This window comes from Euleptes europaea, chromosome 11 (assembly GCF_029931775.1).
Source record: "Euleptes europaea isolate rEulEur1 chromosome 11, rEulEur1.hap1, whole genome shotgun sequence".
In the NCBI taxonomy this organism is placed as follows: Eukaryota; Metazoa; Chordata; class Lepidosauria; order Squamata; family Sphaerodactylidae; genus Euleptes; species Euleptes europaea.
In genome coordinates this window covers 66,862,655-66,881,264 of record NC_079322.1, presented here as the reverse complement: position 1 = coordinate 66,881,264, position 18,610 = coordinate 66,862,655, and the positions used below count along the sequence as shown (strand labels likewise).

The 18,610-nt window shown below is 45.1% G+C and overlaps 1 protein-coding gene across 1 annotated transcript in view; it reads right to left on the bottom strand.

The window, feature by feature from the left end:
* Window positions 1–9,979: 9,979 nt before the first annotated feature.
* The window catches only part of ADARB2 (adenosine deaminase RNA specific B2 (inactive)), a 273,461-nt gene continuing 264,830 nt past the window's right edge, over window positions 9,980–18,610 (bottom strand). Inside the window, exons 9-11 of the mRNA XM_056857121.1 lie at window positions 18,041–18,222; window positions 13,314–13,492; window positions 9,980–10,199 (exon numbers count right to left, since the gene is read on the bottom strand). Of these exons, the coding sequence (XP_056713099.1) occupies window positions 10,023–10,199; window positions 13,314–13,492; window positions 18,041–18,222 (538 nt within the window). The 3' untranslated portion in view covers window positions 9,980–10,022. The remainder of the gene's footprint in view (window positions 10,200–13,313; window positions 13,493–18,040; window positions 18,223–18,610) is intronic.

Genomic DNA, 18,610 nt, shown 5'->3' with positions numbered 1-18,610 from the left:
TTCAACCAGAATCTGGAAAATGCGGGCAAAACACTTGGGGAGACCAAGGCAACCTCTGATGTAGGGTTGCCAAGTGTAGTAGTAAACTACCGCCAATCCACCGGGCTGCCCGCCGACCAGCTGAGGGCTGGCAGGCACCCCATGCACGCACGCACATGTGACGTGCCAACATCAATTCAGGGTTTATCCTGAAGCGACATGGATTCTCTAGCAAATTCAGCCGAAACTCTATGGTTTCCATAGAGTTTCGGCCGAGATTGAGAGAGCGTCCTCATCACTTCTGAGTAAACCGGAAGTGATGTAGGTGCTTTAGCGCTTGGGCGCACGGGTGCATCAAGCCAGGCGCGCGCCTGCACTGCGCACCCCAGAAAACCTCCCGCCGATCGACTGACAGGACCTGGTAAGCCTACTCTGACGGGTGGATAAGGCATGCATAATCAAAAGGACGCCCTGAAGCAGTCGGCGGGGGTGACCACGGGGAAACGTCCCTGCATAAAAGGCCTTAAAAACAAACGTATGCATGTACAGGCAGGATGTTCAGGTGTTCACTGTAACATGTGAACAGGGCTTGTTTGTACAGCACATCACAGGACTCTGGATCATGGTGTGTGGGCATTAATTCTTCTGTCGTTACATTTTGGTGTGATGATGGCTCTCAGAAGCTTATACCACTTGAAGTGCCCAAAATTTAAATGAGAAAACTTCCTCACAGTCAGCCTTTTAAAAGGGCACAACAGGAAGTGCTTAGAAAATGGTGGCCTATGATCTCCTCTGATGGATAGGTAAGGCTGCCAGGTCCCTCTTTGCCACCAGCGGGAGGTTTTTTTGGGTGGAGCCTGAGGAAGGCAGGGTTTGGGGAGAGGAGGGACTTCAGTGCCATACAGTCCAATTGCCAAAGAGACCATTTTCTCCTGGGGAACTGATCTCTATCGGCTGGACATCAGTTGTAATAGCAGAAGATCTCCAGCTAGTACCTGGAGGTTGGCAACCCGACTCCCTACTAATTCTGGACATTTGCCTTGTATGTATGGTAGGGTTGCCAGGTCCCTCTTCGCCACTGGTGGGAGGTTCTTTGGGTGGAGCCTGAGGAGGGTGGGGTTTGGGGAGGGGAGGGACTTCAATGCCATAGAGTCCAATTGCCAAAGCAACCATTTTCTCCAGATGAACTGATCTCTATCGGCTGGACATCAGTTGTAATAGCGGGAGATCTCCAGGTGGTACCTGGAGGATGGCAACCCTATGGATAGACATGGGACCTCCTCTGCTATGATAATGTGCGCCCATTTTCTGGGTGCTCTTCTACGTGTGTGTTTATTTGTGGGGAAATAGTGGTAGAAGCATCCTTAAATGTCCAAGGATTAAGAATCCCCCCCCCCCGTGTGCCTGTTTTCATGCTTCAGCTGCCGTTGGGTGAAAGAGAAGCTCAGGGCAAGTGACATGTGCAAAGAGCTTATCCTCCTGTGTGGCTACCCAAAGGCACAAGCATGGAAGGTCTTAGCAAGAAAACTTAAAAAGAGGGATGCATTGTGGCAAAGAAGTAACTGTACAAAGCGCCTGAAATCATCAATCAATACATCCTTATGATTAAAAATAGACCCAGCTTTCTCTCTCTTTGACAACGGCCATGTTATGAAGGGGAGGAAAACACAAACGTGACCCCCACATCTGCTGCCCCCATCAGAGGAGTGTCTTGATCCCGTTGATTGCAGCCCGCAGCAAATTTGCGCCCGAGTGTTGAAGGGAGAGAGCTGAAAGGTCTCTTTAGACTATTCTTGTTGTTGTTTTGTATAGTTGTATTCTGCTCCTAGGTACTCAGTCAAGGGCTATTCTTGAACTGTGTGGAATGAAAAAGAAAAGCCCAGAGGTTAGTAGCAAATGGAAATAATTCGACAACGTTTCAGTTCGCATAGAAAAATGAAAAAGCTGGGGGAGCCCGCAAGGAAGAGGAGCAATTTGGAAATCCATCCCTAACCCCCCAAAAGTCTCCCTTCCAGCATTCAGTAAGATTTCAGGGACTTGAGCAAGGTGATTTGTCCGGCCCTTGCCCAATACGGCGATGTCCGTATTGTAGCCCTTCTGCAATATACTTAGTCCTCATCAGGCAGGTTTTTATTGGGGGGTACCTCTCTTTTTCTTTTAGTTAATGTACAAAGGTGTATTTTTCTGTATATCGAGGTAGGCCCCCAAGTATGAGATACCCTTGACTTGTCTGTGAGTGGCCTGGTTAGGGGTGTGAGGCGAGAATATTTTTGTTATAATTCTGGATCTGAATTTTGGGGTTGGGATTTTTGTCACGATTACTTATTTTTAGGTAGGGCATTACCATTTTTGGATTCAAATCCATGTGGTTCTGGAATTGAGGACCATTATTTTCAGCGGGGAATGTATATCAGCGTTTGTGGTAGCTGTTTGTAAAGATAATGACATCAAATTTGTACAGATTCAAATCCATGTGGTTCTGGACAGAATACAATCCTACCTGTAATCTAAAGACCTTCTAATTTTCAAGTAGATTGAACAAAGGGGTTCAATTTTACAGACATCCGAAATGTGCTGCCACTCTTCTTGCTACTGATTCCCAAAATGGCAGTCATGCAGCAGCTTAGCAGGAGAGCTCTGGCCGGCCATAGCATTAAAAACAAACACCCTGTCTGAATTTTCCTTGCAGTGACTGACTGATAACACCAATTTCTTATTTGCAAAGATATTTGCTATCCTTGCTTGTTGTGATCTCTTTATTTCCTTTCACAAAGTAAAAGCAACTTCCTTTGTAGACCCCCCCATTCCTTTTTGTTGGCCTGACATTATTTCCTATGGAGGACTTGGGGAGGGAAGGTGGAGTAGCTGTTTTTGACCAAATGCCACCAAAATCGCAGCAGAATGTGTGCTGCATGTCCTCTAAAGTTCTCCCATGTTTCAAGCAAATTGGGTTACAGGGACGGATTCCATGGGCCCCTGAGCAAGCTGCCCCCCCCCGCCATCTTAATTGCACTTTTATTATTCCCTATGGGTTTTTTTCCTGGAGGGCTGGAGTGGCTGTTTTTCAACCAAATAGCACCAAAATTGCAGTGGAGTCAGCGCTGCCTATCCTGTAAAGAATCCCAAAGTTTCAAGCAAATTGGGCCATGGAGATGAATTCTATGAGCCCCTGAATAATGTGCCCCCAGCTCTCTAGCTTCCTAGCCACAGGACTTGCAAAGGAAAAGGCTATGTCCTTACAAAAGAGGAAGGGAAAGAGAACTGCAGCTCTTTGTGGCTTGTCTCCAAAGGTGATTGGCTGGAAGCACTCTGTGCTCTTCCCATGCAAGGAGCTGATTGGAAAGGGAAAATGCCATTGCTTGGGAAATCAGTAGAATCAAAGAAAAACATGAGCAAATGAGTTATGCACACCCCTAGGGCTGGTTGGCTGTTCAGCAGGGGCCAGGCACTTTTCTATTATATGTACTGACATGCTGGGGGGCCAATCAGAAATTATGAGGGAGATGTAGAAATCCGTCCTAAATCTCCCCCTCCAGGGTTCCCTAAATTCTAAGAGGTTGAGCAGGATGGTTGCCTTCCCCCCTTTTAACTGTTGCTCAGCTGCCTTCAACATTCCATACCTTTATTTATGTATTTAAAACATTGCTGTGCTGCCTTTCCACCCAAATAGGGTTCTTAACTAGGATCTTTTCTCTTTTACAAAGCAATAGTTTGCTGTACACCTGGAGTTGCCCCCTGAACACAGACCTCTGTCTTCCCTGTTGGAGACCTGGGCGCTTTGATCATCTACACAAGGGGCAGCCACTTTTCTATTAAACAGAGTGATTTCAGGCGTAAAATGTAGTAAGAACAAAAATGGGATCTTGTTTAAAATCATTATAGAATTGGTTCTTACAGTATAAATTGGAGTCGGGGTGCCATTTAGAGAGTGCATGAGGGAGCCCCTCTGATGATTCAGATCATATGAACACACAAGGCATTGCCTTATATTCAGTCATACCCTTGGGTTTATCAAGGTCAGCCTTCCCTACTCTGACTGGAAGTAGCTAATCATAGCCTTTCACACCACCTCCTTCAGGAACTTTTAACTGGAGATGCCGGGATTGAAACTGGTCCCTTCTGCATGCAAAGCAGGTGCTCTACCACTGAGCCACAGCCCCACCTGTGTGTTCACAGGTGATAGGTAGTTCCTCAGGTGTGGGTCTTTATTGTTAAAATTAAATGTGTTAAATGAGTTCCTGTGACTATTTTCACTTGTGGGATAATATTGCTTTGCTCATTAGTAGGGTTGCCAACTTCCAGGTACTAGCTGGAGATCTCCTGCTATTACAATTGATCTCCAGCTGATAGAGATCAGTTCACGTGGAGAAAATCGCTGCTTTGGCAATTGGACTCTATGGCAATGAAGTCCCTCCCCTCCCCAAACCCCAGCCTCCTCAGGCTCCGCCCCAAAAATCTCCCACCGGTGGCGAAGAGGGACCTGGCAACCCTACTCATTAGGCATTCATGCCCTTTTCTGCCAGTTAATGTTGAATCTTCAGAAGAGTGGGCCTTTGTACCTTCCTGTGGATTTTCCCCATGAGTATCTCTTTGGAACTTGAAATGGCATCCTTGGCTGGAGTGCCATAGGAGCCCCTCAGTTAACTTGGCATACATGAGAAATGTAAAGGAGTCCTGTCAGGGGGGTCTCGCTTTCAAATTTTCAGGCGCGCAGCTTGGCCTAACAAACAAGTGGTCAACAAGGAGATCTTCTTAAGGATTGTGATAGCATCGTGCTTCTCCTCTTGCGTGTTTTCCTGTTCTCTTTGGGGAGTCACAGGAGGAGGATGCTGAGTTTCTTGGAGCTTTATCCCCCCCACCACACACACTGTTTCCTGTACCTTTCAAGCATGATGGGCACTTTGCTAGTGTAGTAACTCCTGTCAGCTTTGGGGGTCAGAATGAAGAAAGGTCAGCAAACAGTGAAAAAAGGGACAATTTTCTGGGCATTTTATTCACTTATAACAGAAACATTCACTTATCAGGTATCATTGAAGTGCAATTTACAGAACTTAGCAGCAAATTCACATCTGTAAATTCAGATTTATTTTTTTGTTTTGTTTGTACAAATATTACAAATGTACATCCATTCGTACAGTATTGCCATTCACTCATGCTCGCTATGTACATGGTCTTCCCTTCGGAATTCCTGCTGAGTCATTCTCTCTTTCTTCAGGAAATTCAGATTGAGTACTAGGATTGGGTTCCATCACAATGCCTCAAGGTACTGAAGGGGGAAAAATAATTTAGGGTTGGACTCAGCTCTCAATGCTCAAACAAAACCTAACCTACACTTTCAGTGGTTATCAAATCGGGCCCATAGCAAGGTTCACAGGGTCTGGCGTAGTCATTATTTTTGGTCTAGGTCAGCTTGTTTCGGCACGCATGAAATTTGCCGTATCTCTAAAACCAACCATGCCTTTCCACAATGTTAGGCCGCCCTGCCCACAGGTGATCGCAGGAGGGAAAAGATTGTTAAGTTATTACAAATGGTCAGTGATTGGAGGAGTTGTCCCAAATATCCTTCCGATGTTTCCTTGTGATATTTTGTGTGAGACAGGTGGCAATCCCAAGGTTTGTACTGCAGCTACTCAGGAAGCCTTTCAACTCCCTCGTTGACATTGGTGCATTGGTGCTCCAGCCAGACAATTTATTCTTCTGTATCATGTTCCTTGTTGTCCTCACCAAATGTCTCCTTTCAGCCCTTGAAGGGGTGGGGTGCAGAGTTCAAATCAACTTTTATCCATGACTGCTAAGGAAAGGAATGGGGCCAGAGGCAATCTAAATTTTGCCTAGGGTTGCCAATCACAGCGCTGTCCTATATTCTGGAGGATACAAAAACCTCATAACTTAACTTTGTATGTGGAAAAGAAATGCAGTGTTTATGAAGGCTCCCAAGTAGGTGTTTAAAATCTGTTTTCCAGCAAAAAAAGTAACTCTGGAAAGAGTTGAATTATAAATACAATGGCAACAACGGAAGCTTCAATGTGACCCTGCTAAGAATTTGGCCCTAGAATCGATGTACCTCATTTTATCCACCAATCTTGTGAGATAATTGAGGCTGACAACTGAACTAGACATTTGCCTTTTTTATAAAAAGCTGCTGTGGCTGGAGAAAGAGCTCCTGCTTCTCCCACATTTTCTGTGTAGAGACAGTGCTGGCAGGGGAAGGGGAGTTATTTCCTGGGAAATACCCCCCAACTCTTGAAAGTGAACGTCTAGTATGGCCTTCAGAAGGTGATTGGCCCAGAATCACTCTGCAAGTGGGGCCTAGCAGGTCTCCCTAGCACCCTGTGTGCTCTGCCATACCAGATTTCTCAATTGGAGAAACATAATCAGAAATATTGATGTGGTAGAGCTGTCCTCAGACCAGACAGCATGAAAGCATGTGAAGATGACTGAACATTTCCCCACCTAAAACACACACCTTATGTGTGGAAAGTGAGTTTGTTAGGGAGAAGAGTTTGAGCCTTGCTTTCTGTCAGATGCGCTACTTTTCCATCTAGAGGGATTTTAATTTGTTCAGTGGGGAAGAATTCGAAGATGGCAAAAGTTTCTTTTTGCATTCTGTAGACCAGCTCTGAGTGATGACGTGGCTCTGTCCATGGTATTCAGGCACATACATCGCATTCTTTTCAACGAGACTTAAAGAGAGCAACCCCAATGAGCTTACTCAGAAGTAAGTCCTATTTTAATCAGTAGGGCGGACTTCCAGGAAAGCCTAGGGTTTCTCTGGATTTTCCTTTCCCTAGAAAGGCTATCCACCAACCACTTCACTCTTTAAAAAGGGGAAATGAAATTTAATTGTTCCTTGACACTATAAAGAGAAAAGTTGCCACATCTCTCACGCAATTGACCAATCTATTTGACAGGATTTCTCTGGATTGTGCCCTAATATTTTTTCTCACCATTATGTTCACCTACACACCATCTAGAAATTAAGTTTCCCGGGCTAAATACATACATGGCCTTATGAAAGGTCTGCTCGTGTTAGAATTGAGGCTCATGCTACTGGAATACGTCATCATTTCCCATTCCTAACTTGTTGAAGGAATTCAGCTCTCTTATTTTTTTTCTACTCTAAGGAATATTTTTGGTAGATAATATGGAATGTATTGATTGTTGAAAACATTTCTATAAGGGGAGGTGTTCTCTTTTTTAATCTAATTTGAAAAGTCTAGTTTATCACAATAATTTTTTTAATACAAGACACTATAGATACATCTTGTAATTTTATAATCTAAAAAATAAAATTTCATCAAAATATTGTAGCTATTACTATTGTGGGCATCCATAAAGAAATGTATCCATTGAATATGGCTCTCCAAATCTTATATAAAGAGCATCTAGCTTTATTAGCCAAAAAGAAAAAAAAAGATTTATAGCGTAAAGGAAACCTGGGGTAAGAGAGCAGGAGCAGAGTGGGGCATGAGCTATGTGCTTTTATTTGAAAAGAAACTCAGTTGGACAGATCTAAGGAGAAACACTAGAACAGATCACAGATCGGTAGCAGCATGTTAGTATATACACATTTCATGGAAACCACAAGGATAAAAAGAAAACAGTAGTTACATACCCGCAAATCCTGTCATTTGAAAATTAACCAAAAAACCAAAACAAAATGAAAACAAAGCTAAAGTTTGGATAGAGGTTAATTCTGAAGTTGCTCAGATTTTCTGTAACTTCTCCCTTTGGGCGCCATATCAAAGTGCAGCTTCAGGTCAGATCAGAGGACCGGTTCACACATTACACAAGTCTCTATGCAATGTGCCTTATCTGACTGAATAGTGCAGGACTATTCAACACCTTACAAAACAGGCCCATGCAAACATACCCTCAAGGTCCTAAGGTTATATTGGCATGGGGGAAGAAGTGTAGGCGTTATCTTTCAGCCACCATAACCATGAGAATTGCCACTGGGAACTTGTGGCATCGATGTTTCAGAATGGTTACACATGATCACTAGAGTTCCGATTGGTAATGAGAGGTGTGCAGCCGCCACCTCCGGGACGGAAAATTCCTGGAGATTTGGGGGGTGGAGCCTGGGGAGGGTCTGGGGTTGCCAGGTCCCTCTTAACTACTGGTGGGAGGTTTTTGTGGCGGAGCCTGAGGAGGGCGGGGTTTGGGGAGGAGAGTGACTTCAATGCCATAGAGTCCAATTGCCAAAGTGGCCATTTTCTCCAGGTGATCTGATCTCTATCAGCTGGAGTTCAGTTGTAATAGCAAGAGATCTCCAGCTACTGCCTGGAGGTTGGCAACCCTAGGAGGGACCTTAACAGGGTACAATGTCATTGAGTCTAAAGCAGCCTTTTTCTCCAGGGGAATTGACTTCTATAGTCTAGAGATCAATTACAATTCCAGGAGAACACCAGGCTGCACCTGGAGATTGGCAACCCTAGATAGGTGGCTAGATTGGAGCGTTTTTGTTTTGCATAACGTATTGTGCTTTTGGAGAGGGGATAACAGGCACACAGCCCAGCATATCCCCTCTTCTTTGTAACCAGAAATTTTGTAGGGCTGCTCACTGTTTGGTTTCTAAGACAGTAGAAGGCATAGGCTACACACCTTCAAGCATATCTTCACAGCTGCAAGGACTAATATACCTTTTTGTGCTCTTTTTTAAAAGTATGCTGATATTGTGTGTCTGAAACGGTAATGTGTGCATGTTCCTCAGTAGAATCTTTCTACATTTCCATTATTTCATGTGCTTTTCTGCCCCTGTGCCACATTGGGGCAATCCTCTCTCCCGCTCCTGTCCTGGCCCTTTCACATATGCGGAATAACGCACTCTCAATGCACTTTACAGCTGGATTTGACTGTGTGAAACTGCAAAATCCACTGGCAAATGATCTCTAAAGTGCTTTGAAAGTGGATTGAAAGTGCATTATTCAGCAGGGGTAAAAGTGTTGTATGGCAGCTCTGCAGTGCCAGGAATTGGATGATCACCACCAGTGGATCAATCCTGCAACTATTTTTTTTTCAAATGTTGCAGCTATTCAATACACTCCAAGCTGCTTTTGACTGCACTGAACAATAAGAGTGTCTCGAAGCTGATCATATGTGCACCTGGGGAGAACAGCTTCAGGTCCTGAGCCTTCCCATTCTGGAGTAAGTGAACAGCTTTCTTCCAGGGCGGCAATTGTGGGGAGCAGCCGCAGGGACCGTTATTTTGGAGATCAGGTGCCCTGCGCCAGTGCGTCTGAGCTGTGCGGTCCAGCTGTGCATTGTGCTTCTGTCCACCCTGATCCCTTGTTGGTCTGCACAGCTTTCAAGGGATGGCCCCTGGACCTATGTGGGCTGTACAGACCATGTGGCTATCCACCTGCGGATTTTTTTTGGGGGGGGGGGAGGAAATAACTGCTCTGCCACTGGGTACCCACAGACTCGTAATAGAACCAGGAGTGCAAAAACCTCTGGCTTACTATATTTTTAAAAAACATTTCTCCTTCCTGCAGTTCACGACCCTGAATTGTACCACCCTTTCCTCTCCACCTACACATACATATAAAGCTTTCCTCATGTGGATCAGAGCAAACGTTGACCTCCTGCTGATTCTTGAAATCCTCGCCATGTGTTTGCTACTCGGAAAAAAACTTTCCTCCTCCCAATGATCATTATTGCACTAACGATGAAGGGGGAATGAAACCGTGTTATTCGTATTTTTCGCCAGAAGTAGGACCTGCTGTCGCCTGAAATGCAGGTGCCACTCGGATAATTACAGCGATCTATAATGTGCTACAAACAAGGAATGAACAGTGAAGGTCATTTTTGTAACCTGGGCTTGTACATCCTTGAGAAGGGATGGGTACGTCATAGCAGTTTTTCCTAAAGTCAAGTTCAGTGCATTAATCAGAATGCGCCTTATAGTGAACGTATTTCCCAGCCTGGGATTCCCAAGCTCTTTTGGAGGTAAGTCCTAGACTGCATCCGTTAGACTCTGGAAGAACCCCTGTCCTTCTCTCCAGTCCTTGTCGTGGGGTCGCGAGGCAGAGGGGCTGAACGGTTCACACAGTTAGTAGAAATTGATCTTGCTCGGGAGGCTTTTTCACCCAGATGCCCAGGCCTGCTTTCTGAAACGCTTTATACAGCTGCTGCTTGACGGACTGGTACGTGCGAGACACCAGCTTGGCCTCACTGTATGTGGATGGCAAATCTCCATGGCTTGGTATCCGTGTGCTCAGCTGTGGGAGGGAAGGGCGGAAGGGGGGGTGAGAGAAAAGGCAAATGAACAAAGAGGGAAAACAGCGGGCTCGACAGCAGCTGTCTATAATCGTTCCATCTATGTTTCATAAGCTACGAGCAAACGGTTTGTAAGCTTAATGTGTTTGCTTCTGGGTTCTGGCAACAAGTGTGTGTGTGTGTGTGGGGGGGGGAAGTAGAAGAGAAACTTGATAAGATATTGTTTCCATCATGAAAGCCTGGACGCAACGCACAAAAAACAACAACACATTATTCTGACTTCGAGAGGGATTCGGGGAGAAAACTAAGACTGCAAGCCAGCTGGAGGGTGGTCAGAGGACTCTATTTATAAGCTTCAACTGAATGGCATCCATTTTTGCCTCTTCTTCCCAGCATGCCAAGGGGGCAACTTGATACCAGCTAAAGTATCCCGTGTCCATCAAAATCAAAGCTTCCTGCACAAGATGCAGAGAGAGAGGGGGCCAAACTTCATGATATACCAGATTAGTCCGCTGCTCATGTGGAGGAGTGGGGAATCAAACCCGGTTCTCCAGATTAGAGTCCACCGCTCTTAACCACTACACCATGCTGGCTCACCATGCTCATGTGGAGGAGTGGCAACGTTAAAAGAAATGGATGCACTTGGGTTTGTGAGAAGGGAATTCAGCAGTTTGAGGCTTCAGACAGACAAGCTCTCGAAAAAGAGACCACATGTACCATTCTTCTTCTCTTTCTTCAAATTTTTACAATAAGAGAGAGAGCGAAACATGCCTAGCATAGAGCAGTAACTGAGCATCTGGGATTTGCCCGGCATGTATAGCTAAGAGGCCATACACGCGGAGAGAGGCTGAGAGTCTTGCTGAGTGGGAAAACGGCCAGCGAATGTTCTGAAACAACACCCAGTGCTGCCTGCCAGAAACTCTTCTGAGACAAAGACACATGTCTGTAGACCAATAATCACTCCAAGCACATGCGCCCCCGAGAAGAAAGAACTTTTTGTTTGGCAGGAGGATTAAATCAATGACCTCCTTTCTGACCTGCCAAAGACTAAGCGCAACTGAGCCAAGAGTGAGTCTTTGACATTTCTGGAAAGCAATCAAAAGTCTGGGGAATGTTGTACAGTAGGTGAAAGTCCAGTCTCGCACTTACAAACCAGTGAATTGGCGACTTCTCAGGGGTGTGTCTCTCACTACTGTTTTGTGCTACATAGGAAAAACACACGTGGGTCGTTTATGCATGGGTACTTTCACTCACGTTCACCCCCCGTCTGTCTCGGTTGTTCCTTGAAGTTATGCATGAGTTTTCCCTCCATTAGAGATGACCTCGCTGCCAGCCCTCACAAATCCTGGACCTTCCTGTTCTTCTGTTAACCCAATTCTTCCCTCTCCTCTGAGCTCAGCCCGAGTGAAATTCCCGTGCATAAGGTGAAATTCCCGTGCATAAGTGTGGGACACGCAAGCTTAGTTTCGCTCACAGCCAATTACAAAGCAGCATGTCCAGAGGTGGGGATTCAAATACTTCCTGCTTCCTGCTGCTCTTTCTGAGCAGAAGAAAGGCTTTTTAAAACCGAGGGTTGGATTTCTCCCCCCATTCTTTTCAGATTGCGCCGTTTTTTGTTTTATGTTCTTAAAATGCTATTTTATGTGGCAATTGGGTTTGGGGGGGGAAGGAACTTTTCTCTCACCACAGCCAATTACAAAGCTGCATTTCAAGGGTCAGGGATTCAAATGCTTCCTGGTTTGACCTTGGAGGCTGCTGGTGCATAGACTCCCAACAGAAAAGTGTGGGTCCAGAGAGCATCGAACCTCAGGTAAAACTCCCATGCATAAACTACCGAGGATTGTGGAGAAAGGTCCAGATATGCATGTGGAAAAAGGCCCATATGTGGATTATCTGCCCCTTCCTCCAAGTATTTAGCAAAGAAAAGTTGCAAAGAATACATGTGGGCCCCAGTCATATTTGATGCAATCTCTGTATATTTTGTACTTATAACTATGAATAATAACATTTGTATGCTCAGGGTAGCTTACCTACTTTATCATCATGGTAATCAAGTAAAGTAAGAAAGGAGCTGTGGCTCAGTGGGTGAGCATCTGCTTGGCATGTAGATGCACCCAGGTTCAATCCCTGGCATCTCCAGTTAAAAGAACCAGGTAGTAAGTGATGTGAAAGACCTCTACCTGATACCTTGAAGAGCCACTGTCTGAGCAGGCAATACTGACTTTGATGGACCAAGGGTCTGATCCAATTTAAGATAGCTTCATATGAGGTATGTTCGGCTGAGAGGTAGTGAGTGACATACGACCACTCTGTCATCTTCTTGGTCAAGGAAGGATTAGAACACAGGTCTCCTTGGTTTAACCATTGTACCACATTAACTCTCTCATGCAGTCCTGAAAAGGGTACGTGAGAGACCATGAAATTTCTCATATCCAAACCATCCTATGAGCCAACACATATGTTACTTTTAACACTGTGCATTGAAGACAAATGAAGGGAAGCAGGGAAAGAAGAATCAAAGAGAAGGATCTTAGTGCAGCTTTGGATAGTACATGATGGAGTCATAAATGGATGTCTGAGTACTTGATGCTACTGAGTTATAATATCAGGAGGGGGATGCACAGATACATATGGTTACATAGGAAGAATTCGAGGGTTTTAATATTGATGTATTTATTGGTTTTGTATCTCGCCCTCCTCCTCAACCTAAGCTGGGCTCAGGGCAGTTAAGATACGAATTCTCAATGCGAATATTAAGATACGAATTCTCAAGAATAAATGTATTCCTATTGAAGGTACGTGCCATTTCCCACTTTAAAATACATACAGATTCTCTTCTTGCATTTTTTTAAAAAAGTAGGACAGACTGAAAAATACACACTTCCCACTTGACGAGCATCACATGCATTCCAGACAACGATCCATGCTGGAACCTGGTGGTGCTAAGCCAGAGATGGCTAGCAGAATTGTGCTGTGGCTGGACATGGAGGTCACTGGGGGTATGTGGGGGGAGGTAGTTGTGAATTTCCTGCATTGTGCAGGGGGTTCGGCTAGATGACCATGGTGGTCCCTTCCAACTCAATGGTTCTCCGATTCTCCAGACCAAGGATCCTTACCTTTCCATAAAGCTTTGCCCAGCGAGTGTAAAACATGTGCTTGCAGAGTCGCGAAGGACTCCCACAGTTTCTTTTGCCCGTTGTAGCATTAATAACCTCGAGGTCTGTGGTGCTCGTGATCCAGTTCACACTGAAGCCAGGCGATTTCCCCGGCTGCCGCATCTCAGCGTTACTCACACCTGTCAGGGGAGAAAGAGAAAGCACCAAAAGGATTCAGATTGGTAGTGTTCACACATCCTTTGCCCTGCCCTGGCAAATGTGAAATGGGGCTTCGGTGTGTAGGGCCCCTGTTCACTGCCATCATGACTGGCATTGGAACTCTTTCATAATAGTAGAACGCGAGTCATCTGCTGAAGCTGGAGGGTGAGAGATTCAAAACAGATAAAAGGAAGTATTTCTTCACACAACGCATCGTTAAATTGTGGAACTCCCTGCCCCAGGATGTGGTGATGGCTGCCAATTTGGAGGGCTTTAAGAGGGGAGTGGACATATTCATGGCGGAGATTGGTATTCATGGCTACTAGTCAAAATAGATACTAATTATGCATACATAATTCTCTCCAGGATCAGATGAGCATGCCTGTTATATTAGGTGCTTTGGAACACAGGCAAGATAATGCTGTTGCAGTCATCTTGTTTGTGGGCTTCCTAGAGGCACCTGGTTGGCCACTGTGTGAACAGACTGCTGGACTTGATGGGCCTTGGAGGGGAGGGACTTCAACGTCATAGAGTCCAATTGCCAAAGCAGCCATTTTCTCCAGGGGATCTCTGTTGCCTGGCGATCCATTGTAATAGCAGGAGATCGCCAGCTAGTACCTGGAGGTCGGCAACCATAGTGATCAGTTTGTATCTTAAGGGGAAAAAAACAAACAATTTGCTGAAATATATATAAGAGCTCTTGTGCTGAAACCACGTGTTGTTCACCTGCTTCCATCTTGAACCTATTGCCAGCTGATCTGAATTTGGGAGAGTTTGGGAGGGGGAGTGACTTCAATGGCGTGTAATGCCATAGAATACACCTTCCAAAGTGGTCATTTTCTCCAGGGGAACTGATCTCTGTTGCCTGGAGATCTGTTGTAATAGCAGGAGATCTCCAGCCACCACCTGGAGGCTGGTAACCCTACCCAGAAGCCTTCTCCTGTTCACTGGAATGGAAGGATTTGGAGTGTTTCAAACCATGCAAACCTGTATCAAAACACCAACTATGTGCTATAGCATTAGTAACTTCAGTCATTACTTGGGGTCCATGTACTTGAAGGATGGTCTTTCCCTTCATGTTCCTATTTGGGAGCTTCACTAATCCCAGCAGGGTAGAGCAGCCAGGCTTTCTGCTATAGCGGGAGACCTCCTGCCCCAGACCCCCTGTTCCCCAACACTCCTCATCAGGGAGGGTTGGGGGATTGGGGGAATTAGGTGTTGTGCCAATGCTGTAATGTAATGCAAACTGAAAGTGAGTTCATCACATTGATATGACGCTCTAGGATTCACCATCGCGTCAGTGCAACACTCTAGGATTTACCAAAAACTCTATGGTTTAGCCATAAAGTGTTGCTCCAGCACAATGGTTTTCCATCTGCAAAAATGGGAACTCTAATGACCTACCTTCAGAGGGCTGTTAAGAGGGTGAAATCCAAAACAACAACAACACCCATATGTGTAAGTTAACAGCGCAGGGGAAATCATACATTTTAGGGGAACAGCTAGATTTGAGTCCAGTAGCCCCTTGGAGCAACAAGATTTTTGGGGCATAAACTTCTGAGAGCCAAAGATACCAAGGGAAATTTTAGGAGAAGTATCTGCATACCCTTTGACTAACACAAAAACAAGATACAGGGCAAACTCCTCTTACCCTGAGAGCCCATTGCTTCCTCTTCCTCCTTTCCCCACCCCCCTCCAGCCAATCAGGAGAGACTGTATGTCTCTGCCTCCACCTATTTCACAAACAGCATAGGACAAAATGGATAACAGTGTGTGCTTGTCTGAACGTGAAACCGAGAAGGGGGGAGGAATGACAAGAATGCTTGGTACGATCATAGTAAAACAAGTATGTTTGGTGTTCTGTCACTTATGGGGCTTCCACGTTTCCTGCCTCTTCACCTAAAATGTCCTTGTTCTTTCTAACTACTCTGTCCAGGAAACACTTAAGGACTAAGGGTGCAGTCCCAAGAACAGCCACTAGGAAATCAACACCATCTGACTATATGGTACACAATTTGGCAGGGCATGTTCCGGTTTATAACCTGCCATGACAATTAAATGGTGAGAAATGTGGTCCAACTGCAATTAAGTAGATTTTCTGAAGAACATAAATGAAATATATGTTCATAGCCATAAAGTCCATCACCGAAGTCAGTGACTGGGGGGAGTGTCGGTGGGTTAAGTCATCTGAAATCTGATCCCTTCAGTTTAAATTCTGGAATATGCTGTAAATCCTTCAGAAGTTAAGCAATGTTGCAGCGGCTACCATTATTGCAACCTCATGCAAAGAAATCCTTTGGTGTCAGGTGTGAATGTTATCAGTACAGGATAAAAGCCAGAAGAGGAATCCAATACACATCCTTGCTGACATTTGCTTTACAGTGATTTAAGACCAAAGATGGCATAAGGACAGAACCAGAATTGTGCTTGACATGGGACTGCTACCTATGGCCCTAATGTCAAGTTCTCCAGCCTCTCCTTGAAATGTTTAGTCATACTGATCTATGTTGTGCATTTCCCTGGCTCCATCTGTGAAAAGCAATGATGTGGAGTGGAGCAAGGAAATACACAATATGGAGCATATCAGCCTGAGTAAGTATGCCTAGATGTTACAAGAAAAAAGGAAGAGCACTATATGGGGCTGCCATTTTTAGTCACTTGACCCCTCCTCTTTCCTTCAGTGGACTCCCAAGCCATTCAGTAAAAGCTCTTTCATGGTACTTAAATTAGCACTTTAAGCTGATGTGCTTAAGCAGATAACTGAATGGGAAATAGGTTTAAATCTGTTCATAAGTAAATTTTATGAGCCGAGGCTCTAGTTGGGTTTAAACACTTATAAAGGTCCTTGGGTAAGAGCTGATATACACACAAACGCCAAGTCTAGTGGATAATGATTGCTTCCAATTATATGGCCTTTTTGGTTAGCCAAAGATATGTTTAACTATGCTTAATGGTGCAAGGCATTTTTAAAAAACTCTAGTAGTACTCAGCCATAGAATAAGCCACTGTAATGGTCCAATTCACACAGCGCCATGTGCGAACCATTCGTGTGAGTGGCAAATCTACTAAGACTGGGCAATAATAACCATGCCCAACTCAGCCAAGCTTCTCTCTCTGTTTGCACTGGGCAAGGGCAAAACCATACAAATCACATGGAGGCTCTTCTGAAAATGGTTTTACTACATAATACGGCCTCCGTATAGTTGTGGTTTGAAGAGGGCTCCTCCATAGTGGCAACTTGAATTTATGGACTGGGCCCGAGATGCTAGCCCATGAAATAACAATGCCCTTCTAGCCGAGTTCTTCTTACGTTCTTAACTACTTTTACTGCTTAAAGTCTTCTGGGTGACCATCTGGTGATCTGCAAAGCTCATGGATTTATGGAAGACAAAAGGAAGCCAGCATGCAGTAGTGATTAGAGCAAGGGTGTTGAACTCAATTGTTACGAGGGCTGGATATGACATAAATATCACTTGGTCGGGCTGGGGCATGCTTTGCCAGCCCAGATCAACAGTGGGGTAGAGGTGGCTGCCTCGGCTGGCTCATGGGCCAGATAAGAGCTCTCAAGGGGCCAGCTCCGGCCCATGGGCCTTAAGTTTGACACCCCTGGGTTAGAGTGTCAGACTAGAATCTAGGAGACCCAGGTTCAAAACCCCTCTCTGTCATGGAAACTTTCTGGGTGACCTTGGGTCAATCACTCAGCCTAAACTTTGTGACAGGGTGGATAATGTGAGGATAAAATGAAGAAGGGGATAATAACGTAAGCTGCTTTGGGCCCCCGATGGGGAGAAAAGCAGGGTCTGAATACCTAAATAAATCATAAATATACAGCGTCCTTCAAAATACCAAGGGCTGCCAGATCATGTTCACTTGTTAGATATTGAGGGGAAGATAGAAAGACACGAGAACACTATGGGCTGGTTCACTCCTATGGTGATCTGGTATGGAACCCACTAGACACTTTGCTGGTGATATGAAGTTAGGTCACATCAAATGACTAGTAACAACCATCAGTTCATAAAGCCCTTCAATGCTAATATTCAATGCTGTTCTTGGTGGTGGAAAATGCCACCAAGTCACAGCCGACTTATGGAGACCCCTCATGGGGTTTTCAAGGCAAGAGATGTACAGAGGTGGTTTGCCATTGCCTGCCCCTGTGTATCAACCCTGGTCTTCTGTGGTGATCTCCCATCCAAGTCTGACCCTGCTTAGCTTCCAAGATCTGATAAAGCTGGGCTAGCCTGGACTATCCAGGTCAGGGCAATTCTGTCCTTATTGATAAATATTTCACAATGAATATTCCTGGTACTGGAGTTCTTCCTAGGGAGAATACCCATCCCAATCAGAAATGGAGACCAGGAGGTTTCAAACTAGTGTGCAGAATGCATTGCTGCCAGCAGTGTGGAAGAAAAACCAGAACTACTTCTAAGTAAGGAAAGGACTTCATAAGGTTCCTTGCAGGGTTCCAGCAGTGTTAGCAGCGGGAAAGCCAACAGTTCGTTTCCAAGCAAGTACGTTTTTGCGCTTACCACTCAGGAGCAGCTGATTGCGCCGGTATGAAGTTGGCAGTTGACCAACATCTTCTAGTCTATGGCTCATTACCCGCGAAAGGTGACCGGTGTGCGAGAGGCTTCCCACAACGATACTATGCAGATACACAGGCTCGATGAAGTAGCTAAGGAGAGCACCTTGCAACCCGAGGACATTCCATCTGGAAAAGAAATCCAACAGTAGGAAGGCATTTGGAAAGGCAAGAGAAGGCAAGTGAATAACTCTGTGGATGGCAAAACAAGATACGTAAGTAGAAGTCACTTGGTTTTCTTTTTAATTTGCATTTTCCTAGATGGAGATATTTGCTAAATTAAACTTCAGTGACGCTATTTTTTTAAAAAAATTTTTTTGCAGTGTGAAAACAGGAGATTCTTTCAGGGACGGCAGAGAGGGTTAGGTCCCCAGTACATGGCTGGTGTGTAGAATTTGGCTTGACGGATCAGAAGAAGAGTTGGTTTTTATATACCGAGTTTCTCTTATCACTTAAGGAAGAATCAAACCGGCTGACAATCACCTTCCCCTCCCCTCCCCACAGCAGACACCCTGTG